This window comes from Aedes albopictus, chromosome 2 (genome assembly GCF_035046485.1).
Source record: "Aedes albopictus strain Foshan chromosome 2, AalbF5, whole genome shotgun sequence".
Lineage (NCBI taxonomy): Eukaryota > Metazoa > Arthropoda > Insecta > Diptera > Culicidae > Aedes > Aedes albopictus.
Genome location: NC_085137.1, coordinates 71,023,329 through 71,041,958, shown reverse-complemented (window position 1 = coordinate 71,041,958; position 18,630 = coordinate 71,023,329). Strand labels below are relative to the sequence as shown.

Here is an 18,630-nt window from a genome sequence, read left to right as displayed (position 1 = left end):
CAAACAAGTAGTTTTATCAAAACATTTTGGGGCTCGAGGCATGACATGCGAGATTGCCATTTCTATTTTACTGAAAGTAGCAATCCTCCAATAGTTACTACAAAATATGATCCAGAAGTTTTTTTTTTCTAAGCTTCCTCCAAGGTTTACTTATGCAGAGATACCTTCAGGATTTTTTAAAGCTTTGTGCAAGATTTCCTCCAGCGGGTTTTTGCCAGAACTTCCTCCAGAATTTTTTCAGGAATTACTCCAAAGAATCTAAAACGATCTTCTCAAAGATTCCTCCAGGAAAGCGTTATAAATGCCTCCAAGAAACGTTTAGAGATTCCTCTAGGAATTCTTCTCCAGAGATTCATCCAGTAATTCTTCAAAGCTTCCTTCAAAAACTCGTTCAGAAATTACTCAAAAAAGATTTCTCCAAGAATTACTCAAGAAATAGTAGATTTTTTTCAGAATTCTCTCATGAATTTATCAGAGAATTCCTTCAGAATTACTTCTGGGGATACTTCTTGGAATTCTTTGACAGATTGGAGGATTTTCTGAAGCATTTGTGAAAGGAACACTAGAAGAATGCATGGAGGGATTTCTAGAGTAAATGTGGTGAAATTCTAAGGAGAATCTCTCTATAGACCGCTTGGCTCGAAGAGTTCCAGATTGTATTAAAAAAAACCTCTGTTAGAATTTTTGGAGAAAGCTATTCCGTTAACAGTAATCTAGAAGAGTTTCTTAAGTGTATCTGGGACCAAATGCATCCTTTTTACAGCAAATGTTTCTCAAGGAATTCTACTATGACTTCTATGACATCTTTAGACTCTGAAGATTTCAATTGAAGTTTCTGCAGGAAATAACTGGGGATTTCTCCAAAAGTTTTCTCTAGCATTCCTTCTAGGGCTTCCTCCAGGATTTCTCTCAGGGGATTCCCCCAGGAGTTCCATCTGGGTATTTCTCCAGGAATTCACTCTGCGAATTCCACTAAAAGATTCCTCTTAAGATTCCTTCAAAAGTTTTCTCTGAGGATTCCTCCAGCAGTTCCCTCCAGGAGTTCTCTCTGCAAGTTCCACCAGAAGTCCCCCCTTGGGATTCCTCCAAAAGTTTCTTCTGAGAATTTCCTACAGCAATTCTCTTTGGGAATTACTCTAGGAGTTCTCTCCTGGGTTTCATCCAGGAGTTTCCTCTGGATATTCCTTCAGGACTTCTCTCTGGGGATTCCTCCAGTAATTTCTACAGGAGTTCCTTCTGGGGATTCTCAAGGATTTTGTTGTGATGATTCCTCCAGGAGTTTACTCCGAAGATTCTTCTAGAGTCCAGGAGTTCTCTCTAGGGATTTCACCAGAAGTTCAGTCTGGGGATTCCTCCAAGAGTTCTCTCTGCGAATCCCACCAGAGATTCTTTTTTGGGAATTTTTCCAAAAGTTCCCTCTGGGGATTCCTCCAGGAGTTCCCTGTGGGAATTTCTCTTGCAATTCTCTCTTGGAGATTGCGGGAGCTTTCTTGGGGTATTCATCCAGGTGTTTGCTTTAGGGTTTCTTCTAGGAATGTCTGCAGGAGTTCCTTCTGGGGATTCCTCATGGACTTCATTCGGGAGTTCCTTCTGGGAAATCCTCCAGAGAAGCATCCAGGAGTTTCCTCTGGGGATTCCTCCAGAGTGTAGGAGTTCTCTCTTGGGGGATTCCTTCAAAAGTTCTTTCTGGAGATTTGTTTGGAAGTTGTTTGGTATATAGGTACCTACAATAATACCAAGGGTTTAATTGTTGAACAGCCAGGTGGCACGGCTGCTAAAATTGAAAATTTTTAACGTAGCTTCTGGGAGTCCAAAACAGCTGATTCAGGAGGTAACACTTGGTACTTTTTGAAATTCTAGTTTTTCATATAAGACCGAGCTGCGATCTCCCTGGACCGAATCATAACGGATGGCCCACAAGTGTAGCAGACAGCGTGAAACATTACGACCCGACAGTTTTTGCACAGACAAACAGACGTAACACTTCGAGCATTTTTCGGTTCAAATCATAGTACCGGAAACCTGTTCGCCCAATACTAAAAGGACTGAGTTTGGCCGACCATCATCTAGGTGGCGGTAGTGAGCAAACGTCAAACTCGAACAAAAATGATGCGAGCGCCACGGGTGGGCAGTTGGCCAACTATCAAATTTTTGAATGGACCGTTAAATCGGTGTACGATGGGAAATGTGAGAGTGTTACGTCTGTTTGTCTGTGGTTTTTGCTTTGATAAAAGTTCTGTGACAGATTGATTGTTGTATCGAGCTCTGAGGAAGGTCACATACCTGGACCGAAACGTCAGCGATGATCTGAAATCAGTCAACGCATTTTTTTTAGACTAAGCCGAAAATCCAAGAATTTAAGATCCTAGGGACGTTCCCCAGGTTCTTAAGGAGTATCAAGGATGCTCCACGGAGTTCCATGGGTGTTCCATGAGATTTTTGAGACGTCCCAGGGATGTGTTAGCGAATTTCAGGAGGTTCTCGAGGTTTTTATGGGTATTTCGGGGGGGTTACAGGGGTCCCAGGGGTGTTCCTGAAGTGCTCAAGGGTTTCAGTGGGTTTCGTGTGCGTTCCATGAGGTTTATGAGGTTTTAGAGGCGTTCCAGAGTTGTTGTTTCATGGGGCTTTATGGGTTTCAGAGGCGATCCATGGCGTTCTTGAGAGATTCAGGGATGTTCCTGGGGGATTGCGGGAGCTTCCACGATGCTCCCCTGTTTTCATGAGCGTTTCAGAGGTTTTCAAGGGGAGATGCTCCAAGGATGTTGGAGGTGTTCAGAGGGTTTCAATGGCGTTTCAGCGAATTTCAAGGGTCTTCCAGGATGTTCCAGCGGGTTTCAGAGAGTTTCAAGAGCGTTCCAGGGTATTTCAGCGGGTGTCAGGGTGTTTCAGAAGCGTTCCAAGGGTTTCAAGGGGTTTGAGGAGTATTCCAGGGAGTATATAATATATATCCGTGATATCACCGTAAGCTCGCCACGCTTCGCTTGAAATGCTTGCAGGTCTTCCTCGACCATGGTCTATGTTTCGAGTCCGGTTTAATTAGCGTTTTGTACGAGGCGGTGGATACTGTCGTATGCCGCCTTGAAGTCGATGAACGGGTTATGTGTTTGGGCCTGGTATTCACGGCATTTCTGGAGGATTTGCCGTACAGAGAAGATCAGATCTATTGTCGACCGACCGTCGATGAAGCTGATTTGATAACTCCCCACGAAATATTTTGTTTTAGGAAGTAGACGATGAAAGATGATCTGGGAAAGCTCTTTGTAGACAGCATTCAAAATGATGATCGCTTGGAAGTTCCGACATTACAAATGTTCGTTGTATAGTTGTTGTGATTGTGCTGTTCAGAAATTTTAGCAATAAATCGGAAAACTGGTCAATAAAAACCCTCCAAATCATGGATTCCGTCAACACCACTTGTTCTACAACGAAGATGTACACAACAATGTAATTGAAACGGTGCTCTATGCGAGAAAAAAAAAAGAATCCCAAAACAATAGCCTAGCATCTGCAGCAGAATCTATCCAAATTGTGCAGCCCAACTCCCCGCGGCCCAGAGTCTTGTGATTGCTCCCCTTGTGGTCCCAATTCTCGCGTTACATTTGAAAAGGGCCTATCCCCAGAACGTAAACATTGAGAAAAATCGATGCAAACATTTTCCATCACATTTCCTATTCGTATTTCAAAGTTTTCGGATTTTTTAACATGCTTTTCGTTTTAATGACACAAGAATAGATGTATCTATGCTTCAATAATCAAGTTTGCATCAAAAATTATCAAAAAAGTATGAAAAATTATAGATAAACATGTTAAGCTAATTTGAAAAATTTCACCCGGTGTAAGCCTAATTGTGAGCCTTTCTAAAATTTTCTTAGCGTGGGTTGGTCCCCCGAGTGAGTCCGTTGTTGACATCGTATCAAGGCTTGGCCGTTTTTGAGAGAGAGAATTTTCTCTCTCGGTGCTCGGGCCGAGAGCCGTTCGTAAAATTTTCGGGTGTCGGCCCTTTAAACGAGAGGACCAACAAATGAAAACAAAATTTTACCGTTACTGGCCCATTTGGAGCACGGGCTTATGAATGATTGGGAAAAAAAGCAATGATCGGCCGTTTTGAAGGTGGGGTTTATTCTGATTAGATTAACGGTTAGGCGGGTGATGTTTGCACAGTATGTTACTGTTGGGGGATGCTATGGAAAGGTATCAAAATCGATTTGTTTACATTTTAGGGATAGGCCCTTTTCAAATGTAACGCGAGAATTCGCCTCATTCGCCAGTTCAGTGTGCACAACACGGCAAATTTGCATTTGTCCGACCGTTGTTGCTTGCTGTATGTACCTTACTACCCACCAACCTACCTGCCTACCTATGTATACGTATCGATCTTGCAATGTGCATGCAAAACTGCCGAGGAGCAGCATAGCAGCAGCAGCCCCAACGACGACGACGAGTCCTACTATAGCTGTGCTTCTAAGGTTTTTGATGTAAGGTAGCGCGCGCGGATGGACGCTGTGCTACCGGGTAGGTATGCTCTCCGACCGGCGATGGTGATACTGCTGGTGCTTCTGCTTCTGTGGTGTTAAGGAGTGGGACGGGGATTCAAGTGCACAACGTTTGCATACTAATGGACCTAATCTAATCAACCGTCGTCGTAGTCGTCGTTGTCCTCGTCGCCTTGGCCCGTTGTTGTTGCCGAAGAGAAGTTTCAGTGTTGCTCCACATTGTGCTCCTCCAACGTCTATGGGCGACGAGGACGAGGACGACGACGACGTTGTTCGTTCCGATGATGAAGGATGTGTTGCGAGATGTTTTTGGAAGATTGGGAAGAGAAGGTTCGTACCGACCGATGCTTCCCAACCACCACGAGAGGCAAGTCATGCGCATTCCACCGTAAGCTGCTGAAATGTGCAATGTGTTGTAACAACGGGTGACACAGTGGTTCGAGGGAGTAGAAGTGTTGGTCAATTAAGCATTCGATGTCTCAAATAAATGCACTCGAATGTCTTGAGCCAAAACGGAGCCGAAACATGACATATGGCTTCCAGTGGCTTCACACTTCAACACATTCCTAATAATCGACTTAGTAGAAAACTGGTGAGTGAGTAAGTTGGTGAATGAGCTAGTAGGTTGATGAGTAGTAGAGTGTTTTTTATTCTTAATCACTTAACCTAATTTACAGCTCTATTGTCCACTGGGGCACTACGTGAGCAATTTCAATTGACAACTGCACTTACATTTTGTACAGCGCCTAGATTCTTATTCTATTTTATCGAACTGGTGCCTTTCTGCTGCTTTCACTTTTTCTACTTTATGCCTAGTAGAATGATGAGCACAAGGATGATGATGGATGGCCGTTGTTCCTTTCCAGTCCGATTGGGGGTCCATTATGAGTAGCAGTTCGCCGATGTCCAGGTATCCGGGTCCGTTTGAGCCATGGGGCTCAGAAGAGGGTCAGTGCCAGTTGCTCTCGGGGGAAAAGCAACTGACGAAAAATTGCAAGTGCCGGGGCTGGGAATCAAACCCATGACCATCCGCATATGAAGCGAACGTGCGACCAACTACGCCACGGGCCCCGGCATTAGTAGAGTGTTAGCTGCCTCAAAACCGAGTGAGTTAGTCGCAGACTAAGAAAGCTGGCGTAGGGCAGAGAGCTATGCTGTTAATTTTAGTGTGTTAGTAAGATAATTATTAAATTGATGAGTAAGTATACATGAGTTACTGAGTAAATGAGTTAATGAGTAAGTGAGTTGGTGGTTTAATGAGTATAAGAGCTCTTTTCTGGGGGAGTATGTGTATTAGTGAGTGAATAAGTAAGTTAGTAAGTGAAGTGAGTTACCGAGGGAGTTAATGAGTGAGTTAGTGGATGTTACTGGTTGAATGAATGAATGAGTGAATCAATAGATGAGCGAATGAGAAGGTTGGTAAATGAGATAGTTAACCCGTAAACACTCGGGACGATCTACTTTTGGCAGAAATGCAATATCTTCTTTGTTTTTAAACATTTTACCCTGGAACTTTTTTATAGTCAAGAGGAATAGTTGTGCTAAGAAATACATGGTACCTCCCCCTTTTACACCCTCCCCCTTTAGCTGGTAGCAAAATTTGTGGCTTTTTTGTATTTTTTATAAATTCTACATTTTTTTACTCAAATTTCACCTTTTTGCTAATCATCAATAGTTTTCACTGATCCTTGACATGCAATGTATTACCCCCCATCAACAGACTATGAAGTTTTGATCCCAGAGCTATTCTAAGGCCTCCAAAGTACTCCGAAGTTTGTGCCACAAATCTAACATCCTAACAACTCGTGCAGATTGGGAAGTCCGAGGTCCCACTGTTCGTCAAGGATCAATCAAATTCTATATAGATGGCTCAAAAGTTGGAATAAAAACAGGAGCAGGAATCTACGGCCCTGGAATACAAATTTCAGTGGCGATGGGACACTATCCTACGGTGTTTCAAGCAGAGATTCTTGCTATTTTGAAATGCACAAATATCTGCCTTGAGAGAAAATACAGATATGCAAATATTTGTATTTTCTCAGATAGTCAAGCTGCACTAAAAGCATTGTGCGCTTACAAATGTACTTCAAAGCTTGTCTGGGAATGCATTCTTTCACTGCGCAGGCTGTGCCAAGGGAATTCAGTAAACTTATACTGGGTTCCAGGTCACTGTGGCATTGAAGGGAATGAAATGGCAGACGAGCTTGCTAAAAGTGGTTCCAATTTACAGTTTGCTGGCCCAGAACCATTCTGTGGTATATCAAACTGTACTGTAGTCAAAACGATTTATAACACCAAATGCTTATAAAACCAAAAAGCTCTTAGAGCTCAACAAGAGAGCTCTATGTCCATACACTGGCCTAGTAACTGGACACTGCCCGATCAAGTATCACTTGAAAAATATTGGCCATATTCAGAGTGATATCTGTCGTTTCTGTAATACGGAACGTGAAACCTCGGAACATCTGCTTTGCAGTTGTGGTGCTTTATACACGCGCAGGCAAAGATTTCTAAATAGTGGTTGCTTGCAACCCAGTGAGATCTGGTCTGCAAAACCTGGGAAGGTCTTGGAGTTTATCACGACGACGCGTCGTGGCAGTAGCTGATTACTTGACACATGGTAATTAGCTGGCTAGATGCGAATATCAAAACGGGACATGCCACAAAAGTTCAGCCTATTGGACGCAGTGGCTTAATTTCCCCAACAGGGGAGGAAAAAAAAAACATCCTATATCAAATTTTATACACGATGAATCATCACAGAACATAGTCTACAGTACTCAGAAAGCCTCAAAGCACTACTAGAATATTCATGGTACATGAATTGGGTGATCTAGGTCATCCAAACTAATCTGGAATTTATTTTCTTAAGATCTACAACATCTACCATCATTTGTGTTCACTCTATTCATGAAATTTAGTCACGTTGATGTCCATTAGACCTCGCAATGCTACGAGCAACTCGATATTGTGGTAGTTGGACATTCCGTGAAATACAAATGGCCTCCAACACACTTTGAAGTTTGGGTTACGATATCTACATACTGTATCATGCTTTAATTGTAAAAATAAATCGTGGGATGTAGTCCATACTGCTGATGGAGCCTCAGTGCACATTCTTTTCATGGGGTATTCCAGGCTTTCCAAACTATTTGGAATTAGGACCTTTAAGTTCTACAGGCTATATTCTTGTTTCTGTTCACTCTATCAGCATAATTCTTTCACGATTGTGTCTATTGCACCTCATAATATTGCGAGTATCTCTATGTGTTGCTTTTTGGGTGTCCACTGGTATTCAAATATACCCAATGTATTTTGAAGATGGGTCGTAATATCTGTAAATCTTATGATATTTTTATTGTAGCGAATGTTCGCCGAATATAATCTTCACTCCTCTTAGAGCCTCGGAGTGCAATTCTGATAACTTAGCAATATTCACTTGCGACACGAATGCACCCTTCAGGTGTAAAGTGTCGTAAATACATTAACAAACAAACAATATTCACTTGGTAGTATAGGTTATTCAAATTATTCTTGAATTAAGACCTTCAAGCTCCACAAGCTCTACTGAATCTCTTTACTTTATCGGTTCCTCCAGGTATTTCAGGAAGAATTCTTACAGGATTTTTTCAAGAAATTCTTCGAAAATTCTTCCAGGAGTTCCTCCAAGTATTCTAACAGAAATTCCTACAAGATTCCCTCAAGAAATCAAGAATTCCACCACGAATTTCTGCAAGAATTTTTCCGAATTTCTCTCTAAAAATTATGCCAAGAATTCCTCAAAGAATACCTCTAGGTATTCTTCCAACAATTTCTCTAGGAATTCCTCATAGACTTCGGCCAAGAAATTCTCCAAACATTCCTACAGGAAACTCCAAGAGTTTCTCCAGGAATTCTTCAAAGAAATTATCTAGTAATCCGCAGGTAAACCTCCAGAAATTCTTCCAAAATTTACTTCAGAGATTCATCCGAGATTACTTTCGGGCATTTCTCCAGAAATTCCACCTGGAATTCGTGAAGAAATTTTTTAAGGAATTCCAACAAAAATTACTTTAGGAAATCCTCCATGGATTTTTTAGGAAATTTCAAATGTTCCTCCAGAAATTCCTTCAGGAATACCTCCAGGATTGTTCAGGAAACCTTTAGTAATTCCACAAGAAAATGCTCCTGAGATTACTCTAAGAATTCGTACGAGAATTCCTTCAGAGATATCCTCAGAAATTTCTCCAGAAGTTCTTAAGGAATTACGGAAAAATTCCTCCCAAAATTACTCAAGGAACTCCTTCAGGAATTACTCCAGAAACTCTGTGGAATTCTTTGATAAATTCTTCCTGGAATTCCAGTAGGAAGTTCTTCAGGAATTCCTCTTATAATATCTTCAGGAATTCTCCCAAGAATTCCTCCAGGGCCCATATAGCCGAGGCGGTAAACGCACGGGTTTTCAGCATGACCATGCTGAGGGTGACGGGTTCGATTCCCGGTCGGTCCAGGATCTTTTCGTAAAGAAAATTTCCTTAACTTCCTTGGGCATAGAGTATCTTCTTGCCTGCCACACGATATACGCATGCAAAATGGTCATTGGCAGAGGAAGCTCTCAGTTAATAACTGTGGAAGTGCTCATAGAACACTAAGCTGAGAAGCAGGCTTTGTTCCAGTGAGGACGTTACGCCAAGAAGAAGAAGAAGAATTCCTCCAGGAATTCCACCAATAATTCCTCAAGACATTTTTCCAAGAATTCATCCAGGAATTCCTCCAGGACATCTTCCTGGAATTCTTCCAAGAATTCTTCCAGGAATTCTTCCAAAAACCCTAACAGGACCTTTCCCAAGAATTTAACAAGGGTCCTTCTATGACTTCTGCCAAGAATCCCTTCAGCAATTTGAGCATGAGCATGAGCATGAGCATAGATGACCGTACAATTCGTAGTTGCTACTCCGTGATTGACCGGAACAATCGAAATTGCACAAGGAACCAACAAACGGAGCTTGGGAGTATCTACCGCTCTCAGTGTGCACAGTTCGAGAATTCCAGACTTTTTTAGGTCAATAACGGCGCCGGCCACGTCCTTACGGTCATCGACGAAGGGAAGGAATGGTAGTGTGACGTACGTTGCTACTAGAGACCGAGATCACCTCATCTTCTCCACGACTGTCACGGGAAGGAGTTTTTGTTAGTGGGGAGGGGAGAGTCACATGATTTGGATTCACTTTGGTAAGTGATGTGATTCATGCAACCTTTATTCGAATTAAACCATTTATTCATTTTGACTAAAATATTACAAATGTCGACACCGAAGATGACGAACCATTCAAATTATTATGTGAGTGCAAAAAAAAAAAATTAAATAAAATAAAAATATTTATTATCAACAAAAAGTGCTCTGGGAACTAGCGCCGAAACATGACGTCACGAACTTTCCAAAATTAGCTAATTAAATACACAAAAAACAGCATAATTTTATATTATAATGGTGAATTTTATCATCAGCATTAACTATTATAATAAAAATAAAATTCAAATGGAACGAGCTCACCGATAAATATCCATCCAAGTGTCCACTGCAGCATCTTCAACTAACTGGCTCCGTCTCCGAAATAACACGCAACCGCTCCGATTACACCCGAGAAACGACGCTGCGCTCAGCCAAATCGACGACGACGCGGCCAACCCGAATGTAAAAAGCGGCACTTCCACTTTGCCTCCCAAAACACACTCAGTTCGGATTCCCGCTGAAAAAATCACATTTAATTCCACACTAATACTGGGACCGATGACGCGCGGTGGAGGGACGACGAATACTGGCTGGAACTAGCCACTAATTCGGTTCGGCTTCCCGCTGAAAAATCACCTAATCCCACACTAACACTAAAACCGACGACGCGCGGTGGAGGAACGACGAGTACTGGCTGGAACTAGCCACTAATTCGGTTCGGAATCCCGTTGAAAAAATCATTAAATCTCACACTAACACTGAGACCGACGACGCGCTGGAATCCCTTCAGCAATTTCTCCACAAATACCTCCAAAGATTTTTCCAAGAAATTCCTTCAAGAACTCATCCAAAAAATCTACCATCAATTTCTTCATGAATACCACCAAGATTCTTCAGGAAACCTTCAGAAATTCTTTAAGAAAATACTCCTGGGACAACTCCAGGCATTCCTCCGAGGAACTGCTCCGAGACTTCTCCAGAAATTTCTCCAAAAATTCCTCCAGGAACTTTTCCAAGAATTGCTTCAGTTATTCCTAAAAAAACTTCTGCCAAGAATTTCTTCAAGAATCCGTCCAGGAATTCCTCCAGAAATTCTTTCAAGAATGCCGACAGTAACTCTGTTAAGAATTTCTCCAAAATCTGCTCCAATGCTTCTGTCAAAAATGCCTCCAAGAATCCCTTCAGAAATTTGGGCAGGGATTTCTTTAAAAAATACTCTAGGAATACCTCTAGGAATTTTTCAATAAATACTTTCAGGAATTCTTCCAGGAAATCCTTGTGAAATTCCTCCAGAAATGCCTGCAGGAAATTCCATCAGGAAATCATCCAAGAACTCCTCCAGGAATTCCTCCAACAATCCAAAATTCCTGCCAGAATTCCCTTCCATGAATCATTTCAGGAATACCTTCAAGACTTGTTTTGAGAATTCCACCAAGATTTTCTCTTGGAATTTCTACAGGAATTCTTTGAAAAAATTCCTCCAAGAATTCTACCAGGAATTTGTCCAAGAATTTCTCGATGAAATTTCTGAATAAAATCCTGCAGGAATTCCTGGAGTACTTTCTGGAAGAATTCATGTAGTGTGAAGGAATTTTAATAGAACATCCTGGGGGAACTCTTAGATGAATTCCTGAAGGAGTTACTTGAAGAAGTCCTGAAGGAACTTCTAGGGGAATTTTCGAAGTTATTTTTTTGTAATTTTTATTTCCTGGAGTATTTCCAGGAGAAATTCCTGGAATATTCCTTGTAGGAATTCCTGGAGTACTTCCTGGATTATATCTTGGAGGAAATCCTGGAGAAAATTCCTGGAATATTTCTTGTAGGAATTCTTGTAGTAATTCCAGGAGGAATTCGTAGAGTAATTCCTGGAGGAATTCCTGATGGAATTACTAGAGTACTTGCTGGACAAATTTCTGGAATATATCCTGGAGGTATTCCTGGACGGACTCTTGGAGAAATTCTTAGCAGAAGTTTTAGAGGAATACCTGGAGAAATTTGCTGGAAGAATTTTTGAAGAAATTCTTGGAGAAATTCCTGATGGGATTCTTGGAGGAATTCTGGGAAGAAGCCTCGGAGCAGTTCCTGGAGAATTACCTGAAAGAATTATCGGAGGAATCCCTGGGGTTGAAAAAATCTTTGGCTATATTCCTGGCGAAATAGCCAAAGGGGTCTCCTGTTAGCATAGTGGTTAAGGCTATGGATCGCCAATCCAGAGACGGTGGGTTCGATTCCCGTTCCAGTCGGAAAAATTTTCTCGACTCCCTGGGCATAGTGTATCATTGTACTTGCCACACAATGTACAAATCCATGCAATGGCAGGCAAAGAAAGCCCTTCGATTAATAATTGTGGAAGTGCTCAAAGAACACTAAGTTAAAGTGAGGCAGGCCAAGTTCCAATGGGGACGTAGAGCCATAAAGAAGAAGAAGAAGAAGATTCCTGGCGAAATACCTGAAGGGATTCTTGGCAGTAGTCTTAAATGGACCCCTGGGGAAATTCTTGAGGAAGGCTCTGTAGGATTTTTTAGAGTGATTCCTGGAGGGATTCTTGAAATAATTCTAGGCAGATGTCTGGAGGAATTCCTCTATGAATTCTTGGGGAATTCTTGGAGCAGTTCCTGGTGAAGTTCCAAGAAGAATTTATTAAGCAATGCCTTAAAGAGTTCCTAGAGGAATTCCTGGAGTAATTCCCAAATGAGTTTCTTGAGGAATATCGGGAGCAATTTTTGGGCAACAGTTTTCGGAGGTATTTCGCTCATCCAAATGAGAAGGTTGGTAAATGAGATAGTTAATTAGCAAGTGAGTATATTCGCTAATGAGTGAGTTGATGAGGAAATGAGTGAGTGAATGGGAGAAAATGAGTGAGCTTGTAAAATGAGATAGTGAGTTTGAGAGCTAGTGAGTAAGTTAGTTGGTAAGTTAGTGAGTTAAAAAGCAAGTTAATGATTCAGTGAGTGAAGGAGTGAGCTAGTAAGTTAGTTTATTAGCAAGTGAGTGAGAAATTTAGTGACTGATGTAGTAGGGTAGTGAATTACGAAGATAGCTAATAAGTGAGTGAGAGAGCTACGAATTTAGTGAGTGAGTGAACCTGTTTGTTAGTGAGCAAGTGAGTGAGCCTGCTAATAAGTAAAAGAGAGATTTATTAGCGAGTGCTGGCGCGTTTTCGGTTCTCGGGTTGCTTATAAAACAACTATTTGGGTTGAAGCCGACGTTGCGAGCGTTTATTTACTCATCTTCAGGGTAAACTACAATTTACACACAAAGTTTGAGAAGTCAAGTCATTTGTTATTAAAAAAAATACATCTAAAGTTTTTCAAGTGCGTTTAGACATGAACTGTAGGAACGGCTAACAACATTACAATGTAATTATACTTACTAATTTCGGAAATAATAACTTGTTTTCTTTTTAACTAAAACTATGTTCGATTTTTTATGTATAATTACAGCGTAATGTTGTTAGCCGTTCCACCGGCCTATGTCCAAACTCACTTGACCTAAAACAACTTTTGATGTGAGTATCTTTTTTTGTATCACAAAGCTTGAGTACTTTGTATGTAAATTGTAGTTTGCGCTGAAGATGAGTAAATAAACGTTGTTTTATAAGCAACTCGAGAACCGAAAACGCGCCAGCAATCGCTAATTAATTATCAAAGACGGTCGTTATGTCATCAAATAAAAGAGCCAGCTAGTGAGTGATATAGTGAGTTAGTGAATTGGTCAGTGCTATTGTGAATTCGGGAGTGATGTAGTGAGGTAATGAGTTAATGAGTCAGAGAGCGAGTGAGTTACCTATTGAGCTAACAAGACAGTGAATAAGTGAGTGAACGCATGGGTAAATGAGTGTGTCAGTGAGTGGCATAGTGAGTTGGTAATTTAAAGAGTGAGTGAGTTGTTAAGTGCGTGAGTTAGTGAGTGAGCCAGTCAATTAGTGATTTAGTGAATTATGGAGTGTTTCAATGAATAAATGAATGATTCAGTGGATTAGTGAGTGATGTAGGGAGGTACATAATAACTGATTTAGTAAGTAAGTTAGGTGGAGGTCTGGTAATGAGTTAATGAATTGGTGAGTGAGAGAGGTAGTTACTGAGTGAACATATGAGTAAATAAGTGTGCTATTGAGTATGTGGATGATGCAGTGAGTCTTGTGGTGAGTTGAGTCAAAAGGTAAATGAAAGAGTGAGTTGATAAGTAAGTAAACTGGTGAGTAAATTAGTGAGTGAGTAAGTCTTACAGCCTCAGAACCTGACTGAACTGAATCTGCAATACCGTCTTCACCAGTTGGTTTGTGGGTTTGGAGCGCGTGGATGGTATCCAAAACATCCTTCAAAGTAGGAGTAAGATCATTTTCTCCTCTGCTGCACTGAAGTTTAATTTTCGCCGCTGTCTTGGTCTCCCTTGTTTATCAAACTACTGCTTCCACCTTTCAATTACCTGTCAATTACCTTGCGTCCTTATTCCTACAGATTTCGACTCGCGGCACGAAGTAAATAAATAAAAGACCACTGTGATCCGTTGAGGCCAAAAGCAAATGCAATAGCAACTTCTTCTAGGAAGCGGTCAGCGAAGGATGAATGACGAGTGTGTAGGTATGTATGATCCTCGAGAGTACAGCTTTCATCGAACAGCAGCATCCAACGAACGCCAACGGGACACCATCTCAGCTCAGCTGCGAGTGTGAGTGGCTCCATCATCGCCCGAGAAGAGTCTTATCGCGTTCAATTTTATCTCCGCACTCCACTCTGGTTGGGTGTGTGTAGCGCTTTTTGGGTTGTTTGAGGAGCTCTCGGTCAGCAGGCAGGCAGCAACCGCAGCCTCAGTATTTTGCAAGGATTCATCTCCGTCTTATCTTTTGGCTTCGTCGCTGGTCGTCGCGCTCAGAGCTGTTGAGGTGTGCTACGGGGGTGCTTTTTTCTTTCGGTCCTACCTACTACGGAAAGGTGACGATTACTCCGGGATTTAAGTCGAGTCACTTTTAATTAGTCCCAAACAGAGGCGAAGAAAAAAATCGTTTTCAATTGTGTGCCATTGCCTCCGTTCGGAAACGATAGTTTGAACTGTTTTTGGATACAGTGTGCAAAAGGATAACACTTCGATTGTGATAAGTTTGCTTCGTTTCCTACGCCCGCAATTCTACGGTGCTTTGTTGCGGTTCTGAAACGGGAGTGGGAAAGGTGTTTTCAGAAGGATAGAATAGTGTTGTTGTGGATGTTATATTGGAGCTATAAAAAGAGCCATTATAGGAGAGGTTTCTTCCTCTTCGATCCAGTTTAGTGAAAAGTTGAAACAGCTGCAACGGTTGCCATATGACCATGTGGAATTACGGATTCTATGGATTTGATATGTGCGCCTGTAAGGACTATGTGATATATAAATACTGATTTAAATTTAGATTTGAGATGTTATAAGGAGGCTTTGAATAGATTAAATTATCAATATACAGTAATGAAATGAATCGTGGTAGAAATGAGCTGATCGATAGTTTGATTTGTTATTTTATTTCTTGTATCTTGTAAACTCTATATCTTTTGTCTTCTGTTTCTCATTTTTTGTCTGCTACGTTGAATTTTGTGTTATTAATCTGATAAGTTTATTTTTGGGCTCCTATTTCCTTGTTTTTATATTCTGTCGTCTATTCTTTTCTCTTTTCTTCCATCTTTTCTTTTCTATCTGTATCATGTCTTGTATCTTTTTTTTGTTTTTTTCTCTTTTTGCTTTAATCTGCTGTTTCCCACATTTTTTTTATTCTGTTACACCCCGACTAGAAAATTATATCAAGTTCATATCATATTGTGTTATGATGTTATAATATTTTTTTATTTCTTATTATGTTATAAACTAGATGCAGGATGATGTTAAAATAACTAAAATTGTAACATAAAGTACATCGGTCTAATCAAGATAATAACCTACTTTGTTATAATAAGATCAAAATTTTAACAAAATGTGTTATATATTTTAGCCTCAAGATTACCAGTTTCTATCAAAGCATGATATAATTTTGTTACATTTTTTTCCAAATGTCGAAGACTCAAACCTAAGTTATTAAACAACATTTATAACATAATGTGATATAATTGAGTTATAGTATGTGGATGTTGAACATGATTATATCACAATGAGTTATAAATATCATGATATGTTTTAATTATGTTATATTTTTGTTACAATTTCCTAGTCGGGACGTTGTATTGCCCTTTGAAGTTGTGGTGGTTTGGCTACTCATTTTCATATCATAGAGATTTGGGCACATGTACAGTAATTATTTGAAAAACACAAATGTTTCTAATTTCAATCATATCTTTCTTCTCCATTTATTCCAGTATCTGACCCAAATCAAGTGGTAGTTGCGCAGCAAAAGCGTCGTGTTCCTGGTTTAGGGTAAGTGAATACACATTTCCGGCTAATTAGATGACAGGCTATCGAGATAGATTTTGATAATTTTTGGCGTTACGATCAAGATTTCGTTGTACACAGACTTCCACTCAACAATGTAGCAAAATATGTCTAAATTTTGCCCAATTTTCCGCAACCAAACGCAGCAAGTGTGGTTTCGCAAATTCCATTTAATGGCTTGATATTGAAGATTGCATATCGTACGGCACCCAGCCAGTCAGGCAGTCGTTACCGTCCGACGATTCTTGTCGACAATTTTCCCTCCGGAACCCTGATATCAAACTAATCGATTTCCCTCCGGGCAATGTTGTTTGCCTGCTTAACTCAGCTGTCAGAATTTTCAATTACCTATTTACGGTGAGATTGGATCGGCTACGCTCACATCATTATCAAGTTAAATTTTTATGCCTTAATTATAATCTTTCTTGGCCCAACCGCCTTGCGCTTGTATGCACTCCAGCACAACAACACATTACTGGCTGGGCGCTGCTGCACTCCGGGCATCGCTGGCTGGATTGCTGGACGTCTCCTCCATTAGCTAATCATCATCAGCACACGCGGGCACAATTTGAATTGCAAAAATAAAAACCAACCATCGAACTACAGCTAAGAAAAAAAAAACAGCTGTCAAAGAAAATCGTCTTTTCAATACCTAGTCTGTGCCAGCCGCCAAGCTGGATCGCTGCAACGATTGAACAATACGCTTACATATTCCATGTTTCGCAAATTGCAAAATTTTCGTTATCAAGAATTCAATCACCGTTATTTTCGACAAAATCGCCCGCTCTCACCCAGCCAACAACATGACGGGATCACATTTCCATTCCGCAGCGGTGCTGTTGGGAAATGACGAGCACCGAGATGGGAGACGCATGCCATTCGGGAACTCTGGGTTGGGTGATGTTGATGCGACTCCCTCTTCTAATGCTGCTAAGTCCATGGTGATCGCAGCGAATTGCCGCAGGCAATTGTCTTCCTCACAGTAAGAAATATATTACGGAAATCTTTGAATCTTGAATTTTAGCAATGTTTTAATGACTGAATGTTACTTGTTACTTCTGAGCTAGTGTTTAGCCATAAGGAAATTCCTCTACTTTCATGAGCAATAAATATCTATCTGGCTAACAGTACCACACGATGATGAATGCAAACTGCTTAATTGACAAAGAGAGCTCTCAGTCAATATCTGTGAGAGGGAATGCTCCAAGGGCACTAAGCTGAGAAGCAGTCTTTGCTCCAGTTGTGATGTTACGCCAAAGTTGTAAGTGTGCTTTTCATTTTTGTTAATGCCGAGTGAAGAAATTTCATCAAATTAAAATTTACATAAATATAAATAAAACACATTTTTTTCACTGTGTACTAAACCTTCAAAACATTAGCTACAATGTTGTAACGTTTATAACCTACACGGTTGTCAAACACATTATCGTGACGCTGGAACTGCCATTGTCGTCGCGTCGGTAGTTATACTTCCCCATTGTCGAGCAACATTGATTTTTTTTATTGATATTATATCTGCGTGCACTTGAATAATATTGCAAATTTAATTGTGTCATTTATTTGGTTTTTCCTGGTACGGTGACTCTCGGGAAGAATACGATTGATCCTCTTACCGGCGAAAAACAAGTAAATTACAGATTTCCGGCGAAGAAGAACGTGGGGTGATTTGGACGTTGGATTCAGGTTGGCTTTCTACTGCGCAGAGTCGTTACCTGTTCTGAGGCTGAGTTGTTTAACCTTCTACAGGCAGCCTGATGATGGTTCATTTCGGATATCTGCGGTCCGTTTGGACCCCAAATTTGATCTTCTATATTTCATGATCCTGAGTTGTTGGAAGATCGGTGTCTTCAGCAAAGTTGTTGGGAAGGTCAAGGACTTACAGAGGGTGGACAGTTTAATTCGGACCTTCACATATAGGTGGAACTAGTTTCATGTAAATATTAAGTATTTCATCACATACAGTGATAGACATTCGTTTAGCCGAGGCCAAAAAATTTTCAAAAAAGTGTCAGGAAACTCATACAAAAGATTTTATGATAAAACTTTTTTATCGTAGTGATAGTATATCTGGTACTGTTTTATAAAAATGTGATATATTACACTTACATATACACTGAAACAAAAACGAAGGTAAAAACCTTTCAAATGTCATTTTTTGCCTAGACATTCGTTTAGCCGAATCGTACAATTTTTAGAACTCCATAATAAAAAAGTAACAAATTTCGAAAAATATCCAACAAAATCATTTTGTATGGTGACCTGCATTATAGATCGGCATGTAAATCATGAATTTGATCGTATTCGGAAGTGTTGCCATAATCATTTTACATGCATCTCATAAAAATATGTCGCAATATTATAAATGTTTCCAAATTGAGATTTGATGTAGTTATTTTTATCGAAAGTGTTTCAAAAGAATCTAATGAAAGTTTCATGACGAGTGCAGGTTGAAAATTTACGAAAAACAATGTTTTTATCAGAAAAATATAACGCAAACCATCAAAAAATCACGTATTTAGGTATTGTTTTGATGAA

The 18,630-nt window shown here is 40.4% G+C and overlaps 1 protein-coding gene across 2 annotated transcripts in view; it reads left to right on the top strand.

Annotated features, from left to right (window-relative positions):
- The window catches only part of LOC109423958 (aryl hydrocarbon receptor nuclear translocator homolog), a 747,249-nt gene that overhangs the window by 37,652 nt on the left and 690,967 nt on the right, over positions 1–18,630 (top strand). Inside the window, exons 1-2 of one of the 2 annotated variants that reach the window (XM_062849873.1) lie at positions 14,861–15,051; positions 16,023–16,080. In XM_062849873.1, coding sequence (XP_062705857.1) covers positions 15,006–15,051; positions 16,023–16,080 — 104 coding nt within the window. In that variant the 5' untranslated portion in view covers positions 14,861–15,005. Of the gene's footprint in view, positions 1–14,860; positions 15,052–16,022; positions 16,081–18,630 lie in introns of those variants that run through there. The other variant, XM_062849874.1, reaches the window with a different exon arrangement.